Raw genomic sequence first — 9,204 nt, 5'->3', positions numbered from 1 at the left:
TATATTCTAAAGCCAAATAGATATAATAAAAGGCTGTTCGATTTTATGAAATTTTGACAAATTGTACCAATACTCTTTCAACAGTATAATAATATGTATCGAATAATTAATTTATTTTTAATTTGTTATTGCGATTTACAGGTGGTATGGGGCCAGGATCACAACAAGTACCAATGGGTCCTGCACAAATGGGACCTAACGGACCTCAAGGTGGGCATCACATGGGCGGCCCAGGACAAATGGGATCAGGAGGCCAAAGTGGCCCAGGACAAATGGGTCCTGGTGGCCCACCAGGAGGTAAAATTCTATATGCTTTATAAATAATATTAAATTCAATTTCGTTTTCGTAAAACATTTTTAATTATTAGAATATTTAAAACCAGAATGGTGGATATTGGAAAACATTGCTCGAATGTTTTGCCTCAAGTTTAATGTTTCACAATTGTCTGCATTATTCATGCACCGTTTGAAAATGAACGATAAGAAAGAAAATGGAGGATTGCAAATTTACAGACTGAAATAATTAAGCAGTGTCGTCTGAGCTCCGATTTCTGTATTTTTGCTTAGTCAGTTGGTCGTCTTCAGTCGTAAACTTCTTGTCTCTCGCTGATGCATTAAAAGAGTTTGAAAAAATGCAACTGTTCCATGAAATTTTTAGTTCAATGTGATGGTTTTTATCAGTTTAAGCTGAGTGCAGACTTTTATCAGGTGTTAAACAAGTGCTTATCAGTTTGTGCACGTTTTGTGACGGGAGATATGGTCTTGATAACAATAATGCGAGAAAGCTATAAATTGTATGAATAATTTCATTTTTGTATATAAAAAGACATAATTCATTGCAGGAACCCGACCGAAACGAAACAAAATACTTTTGTTATTTTCGCTCTGTTTCCATTCTTGCTAAAAAATTCTTTTAAATTTTTTTTCATACTGCCAAAGCGTTACTAAAATGAAGCCAAAGATTCGTTACTTTTTGGGTAAGGTAACGTAACGTAACCGAATGAAATTTTCGGCCTGATCCCTTGTTTAAGGGTTCTCGAAACACATTAATTTTCTAATCGTGCAGAAGAATTAAAATGTATCAAACGCACTGAATCATGTGGACGATAATAAACAAGTGTTTTTAGACATAAATCTACTTGTGCTTCGTATTATCGTCTATAACGTTTGATATTTTTTAATTTTTCTCTCTAGGTTATCAATTTTCCTCCTCAGGCGGTCTAGGCCCAGGATCTCAACAAGGGCCAATGGGTCCGGGTCAGATGGGTCCTAACGGACCACAAGGTGGACATCACATGGGCGGTCCTGGACAAATGGGGTCTGGAAATCAAGGAGGTCCTGGACAAATGGGCCCTGGTGCTCCACCAGGTTAGTCAAATTAATTTAAAAGCTCTTTTAATAATAACCAAAGGCCTCGGACTCATCATGCTATTGACTCTATTTGACATTATTTCAACGGTGGCACTATTCTGCTACTATTTAAGAAAAAGGACAGTATAAAAACACTGTTTTCTCACAATTATCGGCTAATGCCACTGTTCCTTCACTTTTTATTGAAAAATATTTTTGAAATTCTTAAATGTCATCAAAATAGTTGAATCTGCAACCGAATACTTGAATTTTGAACGCTCTGTCCCGTTTTTTAAAGAATTCATATTTTTTCTTCTGTTTTCTCGAGCTTCGCCTTTTTCTCCCTTTTCAGGTTTTTCTCTTAAATGTGAACTGAATTAATAGAACAAAATAATAAAATTTAACCAATAAAATTAATGTTCAACAAAGTAGTTCAACTTTGAACCAAGTACATAGGTGAATTTTCAACAAAAAATGATTAATTCACAATAAATAATGTAATACTTGACGTTTTAACGAAGCAAAGATTTTAATTTTAAATCAAAAATAGTTGAAGTGAACCAAAAAGTATGAATTATTCAACAAAATAGATACACAAATTTTATATGATTAATTTTTAGTTTATATTGGTTTCGATTCTAAATTTTTTAAACTAAATATTTGTATTTTTAAACTAAAAATGATCAAATTATAACAGTAAATAGAGTTTTTTTTTAAAGAGAATTAATTGTCAACTAAAAAAAAAAAGAATTTTCTACAAAACAGTATAAATTTGTATCAATTTGTTGAGTTTTCAAGCCATAAAAACGAAGTTTCTACAAATCAGTTGAATTTTCAACAAGAGGACCTGAACTTTCAATAACGAAATTCATTTTTAACTAATCATTTGATTTTTTAACAAATTAAGTCAATCTTAGTCAAAAAAATAATTTTTGACAAAAAAAAAACATGTTTTCAACAAAAATTACAAATTTTTAACGAAAAAATTAATTAATTAATTTAGTTCAACTTTCAAGCAACAGTTTGAATTTTCAACCTAAAAAGGTGAAGTTTCAACGAAAAATGTGCTAGTTGGTATTTTAACCAGGAAAAGTTGTTTATTTTGAATAAAAAAAAAAATGCTGATTTTAACCACCAAAAACGATGTTCAACAAATACTTGAATTCTGAACTAAAACAGATTGATTTACAACTAAAAATGTGCGTTTTTAACAAAAAAGAGTTGCAATTTCTACCGGAAAAGATGAATTTTCAAAGCAAAAAAAGATTGTCATCAACATAGTTGAATTTTCATTTAAAAAATTTTGTTTTTAAAGAAAAACTATTTCAATCAAGTTGTTGAATTTGCAAGCCAAAAAGTCGAATTTTCAAGAAAACAGTTGACTTTTCTATAAAGAAATATAATATTTTGATGAAAATGTTGAAGTTTCAACAATATAATTCAATTTTAAACCAAATTATCAACTAAACGTAATGGAGTATCAACCAAAAAATGTTAGATTTTCTTATTTGGTTAGTATCAATTCAGTTCGAATTTAAGTTGAAAACGAAAAAAGAGGGGAATATGGGAATAGGGAAAGGACTGGAGCCTGTTATAAATAAATAGGAATTCCATTGACGACTTCTTGATTTCGAACTATACTCTGTAAATTCGGCGGGGTACACATAAGTTTAATACTTGAAAAATTGTATGGCCCTATTTTGACATACTTTTTTTGACACTATTTACACCATTTTATATCTCTGAAGTGAGTCCGAGGCTTGTAATGAATGAATTCTTATTAGTTTAATCGAATCATTTGGTTTTAAAAAAATTAAAGTAACATTAGTCATATTATTAATGCACGTTATTCACTTTTAAGTTTAAATAGGTCACTTTTTCACGGGTTTCAAATAAGTTAGGCCTTGATTGCAGGAAAATTTCTGAGAATAGAAATTTCGTAATAGTGAAGAAAATATTTAAGAGTATCAAACGAAGCAATTAAAATGGTTAAAATAAGTAATGCAACTTTCTGAGTTCTGTGTAATAAAATCAATATATTTATGTTTCAAAATTTATTTTTCCTAGCGTCTTTTGTCTTCTGTCCAAGATTAAATGTAGTGTTTGTTGTTTCGAACCGAGATTGTTGCTTTATTTGTTTGCATATGCATCGTTTGGTATTCTTTAATTTTTCTTGCTTACTAGGTCATCAAATGTCCTTCCCAGGAAGTTTAGGTCCAGCCTCCCAGCAAGGTCCGATGGGCCCTAATGGACCTCAAGGTATGCCGCACATGATCCAAGGAGGCCCAGGACAAATGGGATCTGCTAATCAAAGTGGACCGGGCCAAATGGGTCCTGGTGCACCACCAGGTAAATAATGATCAAATTTTCAAAGTAGTTTGAACGAGATCCAGACTTCTTTATTTTTGAAGTTTATTAGCATTTTATTCTTGAAGTGGAAATTTTGAAAGCGTAGAATTATTAATGTATTGCAGGAGGTCCAAATCAAATGCCACCACAAATGGGTCCGGGAGGAGGTGGACCAGTAATTCAGCAAGGAGCTCCAGGTCAAATGGGACCAGGTGCACCAACTCAAGGTCCAATGGGACCTGGAGGTGCTGGACCAATAGGACCTGGCGGTCCCAGTCCCATAACTCAAATGAGCCAGGCAGCCCCTGGTCAAATTCCCGGAGGGCCTCCAGGTCCCCCTGGACCTCCTGGATCTGGTCAAGAAAATTTGAACGCTTTACAAAAAGCCATAGATTCAATGGAAGAAAAGGGACTCCAGGAAGATCCTCGTTATTCCCAACTGCTTGCTTTGAGGGCACGCCAAGGAAGCACAATGGGAGAAAAGCAAACTTTTAGTTCCCAGCAGCTGCAGCAACTTCGGTGAGCTTTTTATTTTAGAGTGATTCTTGTTGTTGCAGAAGCATATTCCGTGCATTTACAGTACAGTTATTTCGAATATCATATTCACAGACAAGAGAGTTTAATTGTATTACTAAAAGTTTGTATTGTTACTTTTTACAGTATGCAGATAATGGCTTATCGATTACTGGCTCGAAATCAGCCGTTGTCACAGCAATTGGCACTCGCTCTTCAAGGTACGTTGTGTTATCTAAAGCATTAATTTGGTTTTATTTCTACTCTTCGGGTGACTACTCTAACTTTTGTTTTGAATGTTTTCTTGCATCGCATATTTTTTATTTTAAGCTTTATTTCCTCTTAATTATCGTGAAACGCATGTTGCTCACCGTTATTAATATTAAAACACAATGTAGAAATATAGAAGCTCGTAGGCATTTATTATGTACGTAGAAAAACTTGTCCGCTACTGAAACGAAATTCAGCTCTACTTTGTTTCCGTCTCGATATTGAAACATAAGTTTTCCGTTTGATTTAATTCAAGTAGCGCTCCTTGGAGATAATAATTTGCTGTCGAATGAATGAGTTATTTACGAACAAAATTAACAAATTCAGCATGCTATTAAATTTCGCTGTTCTATCATGTTTGCTTGAGATTTAGACAAATACAAAAGTAGAGTAGAATGATCCCAGGACCAACCCTGATTTTGAAATGAATTTAACCAGGTGGAGGTCCTCCTCCAGGTATAGCTCAAAGGTCAATGGATCCATCTCAGGGTCCTGCAACTGGTGCACAGGCACCTGGTGCCAATATCATGGGACCCACAGGTGCTCCGAGACCTGGATCTCAAACACCCCAACAGCAGCAGCAACAGCAGCAACCTCAACCGGGAGCTAAGACCAATAGAGTAACCAGTCTGGCAAAACCTGCTGGGCTTGATCCCCTTTTAATTCTCCAGGAACGAGAAAACAGGTAAAAGATTGAATGAAAAGTAGAGATTAATCGAGAAATAAATGAAAAGAAATTCGAGATGCTAAAGCTCGTAAAAGCATTATCGCCAGACATATCGGTTCCGATACACCCTCTATTGTCCCTTACATTCAGTTGTAGTCCCTAAAGTCCCCTATTTTCTAGATTTGGTGTTCATTGACAGCCTATTTTTCTGAAATTTGAATCAAATCGAGGCGTTAAAGTGTTGAACTCTTTCGGCGTTATACATCTCTTTAAATCTATTTTAATAGTGCTTAGGACCCATAGGATCCTGTACGACCCATGATTGTCTCTTAAAATTAACAAAAATCATTTGGTTTACATTTCCGGGAAGCCTAAATCTTTTTCTAATAAAACGGATTGAATTCACGTTCAGTAGAATAAAAGTATAATTTTCTTCTTCGTAAAAAGACGCAAAATGAGTGTATGTTTCGAAATAAATGCGAAAATAACATGTAAAATCACAGAATTGTGTTGGGATTCGCTGCGCTACAATACGCCATCTATTTTTTCAATGCGGGCAAAATGCGAACTCGCGAAAACAGGTAGAATTTTTAAGATGTATTTTAATTTTAAGTAAAAACAATTTTTTCATTGTTTTGCATAGTTCAAAACGACGAGTGAATAAAAACAATTAAGATTTATGGAAAACTAAGTGTTACATGTGAAAATTTTATCGTATACAGCGAAAAAACATGTTTTATGTAGAAACGGTTTTGTCAAAAATTATTTTTTTAGTAATTTTTTATATGTTTCAATACATTATAAGCTTAAATTAACTTCTTACCTTAACATGAAAATGAACTTACAATACATTTTTATTATTTTATACATGAAATATTTACGACCTAAAAAATATTTTTTGTATATTTTAACAGGAAATGTGTTCTTTCATAGAATACAATGAAAATTCTATATATATTTATATAATCAGTTATTGTTTTCAACTAGTAAAAATAATGGTAAATTTTTTTTATGTCCAATTTAAAATACAACTTAAAAGTGCTACCTGGTTTCCCGAGTTCGCGACGCTAGCGCACCCAAGACTTCAGATCCCAATAAATCAGTAAAAAAATAAAGGCTAGATTCAAATTAAAAGCATTCAAAATTGAATACTTTCCAGATTTAGTTTTTCAAAATTGTACTATCTCAAATTGAAAGCTTTTTGACTTGAATAATTTTCAAAAGTAAATTTAAAAACATATGAATAAAATTGTTTGCTTCTAAATTTAAATAGTTTTAAATTGTAAATTTTCAAATTGAAAGCTTTAAGTTAGTTGTGCCAAAATTCAGAAATCTGAAAAAAATGTTTTTTTTTACGATTTGAAGAATCCAAATATTGTAACTGACGCCATTTCAAATAATAAACATTATTTTGTATGAAAAACGTTAAAATTCACAACAACAAAAAACAATAATTTTAACCCTGTTTTTTGCAATTTGAATTTTTTCTGACCGTCCCTTCTTAACAAATTTTGAAAAATGATTGCATTTAAATAAATGATGGCTTATTTTTTCCTTGAAAACATTCTCTAAAATTCTACTGTTTCCAATTTTGGAAGTACATTTTTCTATAGCTGAAATCGTTAGAACAGTTTTTTAAAAAAGAAAATTGGTTTAAAACAAATAATTATATTTTAAGATTATTTAGTTATTTTAAAAATTGGAAACAGTAGAGTTCTAGAGAATGTTTTCCCGGAAAAAAAGCCGTCATTTATTAAAATGCAATCATTTTTCAAAAATTGGTAAAAAGCCACGGTCAGAAAAATTTAATTGCAAAAACATGTATAAAATTAATGTTTTTGTTGTTGTGAATTTTAACATTTTTCGTTTAAAATAATGTTTCTTATTTAAAATGACATCGGTTATAATATTTTGATTCTTAAAATCATAGAAAACCTATTTTTTCAGACATCTGACTTTTGGCACAACTTTTAATGCAAGTATCAAAAGACGATTTCACATATAAATCGTTCAAAACTTGAAACTTGATGCGTCCAAAACCTAATAATTTGAAATTGAAAGTTTTTGGACCAATTTCAAATTGAGACTCTCAAAATTTGAATTTATGATAAAAAGAAAACAGGTTTATTGTAGAATGGAGTAATATATTTATGAATTGATTTTCTCCGCAAGAAAACTGTGTGTGAAAAAGTACTTATTTTTATAATTTCGTTATTTTCGTAGATCCCTATTTTATAGAATGATTTTGTAGGTTCTAAAAGTCTCAAAATTTGATAGATACATACATCAAAAAATGATTTTTTGCAATTGAGGCTGTTTCTCCATTTTTCTTTTTTTCAGCTTTCTTTAATTTGGCTAATACCTTTTCACCAGTAGGAAATCTTAAACTACTTCAAAGACTTTTTAAAAAAACTTTATATATTCACTAAAAAAAAACAAAAACAGAAAAATGGATACCCGAGTGATTGCCAAAAAGTCCAAAGATATTAAGATATTGGGGGGGGGGGGCAATGCTTGAACTATCAAAAAATCGATTTTTTGTTTGTCTTTTCTTATTGGTAAACATTTCAAAAATATACTCCAAAAATTTTAAGTCGATCTGAGCAAAACTCTTGAAGTTATTGTCTAGTTAGTCTCCTATCCTCTGGCACTACAGCACTGACAGCTGCGGGCTTCTAAAACTTTAAACACGTTTTTCTCAAAAATACTTTTTCAATGTCCGTGTTTGCTGCCATTTCAAAACTACTTTACCGATTCAATTCAAACTTGGTACACATTTTCTACATATAAAATACCTCACCCCAGCGTTTTGTTAAACATTTTTTTTTACATTAAGGGTGTTTTTCACCCCCAAAATGGTGGGAATTTTCGTGGAAAATAGGAGATTACACTTTAGATGACCACCAAAAATGTTTAAATGCAAACAAAAAATAATCAGAGAACGTTGGAGGGAGGATTTGATGATATTTTGACTAAATTAAAATGGTTTTTGATTTCCGATAATTTCCGACCGAGATACAGTGAACACCGCGAATTGTTTTTTTTTCCAAGACGTTCTCGGACAATCTCTGTCACCGGCTTGCTTTTAAATATTTTCAAATGAAAAAATTACAGAATATTGCCAAAAGTATACTTAATAATGTATAAAAAGTTTAAATACATTTGCTTAATCCATTCTCTTTTTAAAAAAATTCGCATAAAGAGGGTTTTTTACGCTGAAACCTTTATCCCCCCCCTTAATCAAATTAATAATTGATAAATTTTAATTCTTTCTCCTATTTTTTGTCTTTTTCGTGAAAAATTACTCTATTTTCCTTTTTTTTTTTGCTTTTTTTACGCCGTCATCTATGTGAACCTAATATACAAGGATATGATATTTGGAAACGCTGACCTCAAAGTAAATCGTGATAATGGTTAGAGTCCCAATATTTTTAAATATTTGTATCTTTTCTGCATAGATTTTAAAAAGATTTTTGATATATTTTGTTTGATCATAGTCGGATGTCATGCTACGGGATCTTCAGCAACGTATAAAATTCATATTCAACTAAAATGCATTCCTTGAACTCATAGTTATATATTTGCATACTCTCTTGGATTACCCTTAATTCAATATATATATTATATATCTATTTTAGAACAAAAAATCTCATTGTCTAAAATGTTGAACTTTTTGGCAATCATCGACCTATGCCTATGTAAAACGTACTACCTCTAATAATTTCTAAATCGTACCCCATGTTTGTAAAAAAATGTATCTTTTAAGCTTGAAAAAATTATTCTATGAGAAAATAATAAAGCACGTAAAAGAATGATAAATTTCTGATGAAAATATATTTACAGAGTCGCTGCGCGAATTGCTCTCAGAATGGAACAACTCAGCAATTTGCCTACTAATATGCCAGAAGACCTTCGAGTTCAGGCTCAAATCGAATTGAGAATGTTGCGCGTTTTGAATTTCCAACGGCAACTTAGATCTGAGGTATTTTTCAGTTTTTTTTTCCATACTTGATGTTTAAATGGTTTAAATTTAATTGTGCGTCAATAATTCAATG

General features: G+C 31.7%; 1 protein-coding gene across 3 annotated transcripts in view; it reads left to right on the top strand.

Annotated features, from left to right (window-relative positions):
- Nucleotides 1-9,204, top strand: part of LOC117179657 (ATP-dependent helicase brm) — a 77,947-nt gene that overhangs the window by 51,452 nt on the left and 17,291 nt on the right. For 2 of the 3 annotated variants that reach the window (XM_033371668.1, XM_033371667.1), the window contains exons 7-13: nucleotides 142-297; nucleotides 1,195-1,368; nucleotides 3,535-3,699; nucleotides 3,825-4,218; nucleotides 4,360-4,433; nucleotides 4,921-5,167; nucleotides 8,993-9,131. In XM_033371668.1, coding sequence (XP_033227559.1) covers nucleotides 142-297; nucleotides 1,195-1,368; nucleotides 3,535-3,699; nucleotides 3,825-4,218; nucleotides 4,360-4,433; nucleotides 4,921-5,167; nucleotides 8,993-9,131 — 1,349 coding nt within the window. The remainder of the gene's footprint in view (nucleotides 1-141; nucleotides 298-1,194; nucleotides 1,369-3,534; nucleotides 3,700-3,824; nucleotides 4,219-4,359; nucleotides 4,434-4,920; nucleotides 5,168-8,992; nucleotides 9,132-9,204) is intronic. The other variant, XM_033371669.1, reaches the window with a different exon arrangement.

Source organism: Belonocnema kinseyi, chromosome 9, assembly GCF_010883055.1.
Source record: "Belonocnema kinseyi isolate 2016_QV_RU_SX_M_011 chromosome 9, B_treatae_v1, whole genome shotgun sequence".
NCBI classification, from domain to species: Eukaryota; Metazoa; Arthropoda; class Insecta; order Hymenoptera; family Cynipidae; genus Belonocnema; species Belonocnema kinseyi.
This window is presented reverse-complemented; position numbering and strand designations above follow the sequence as displayed.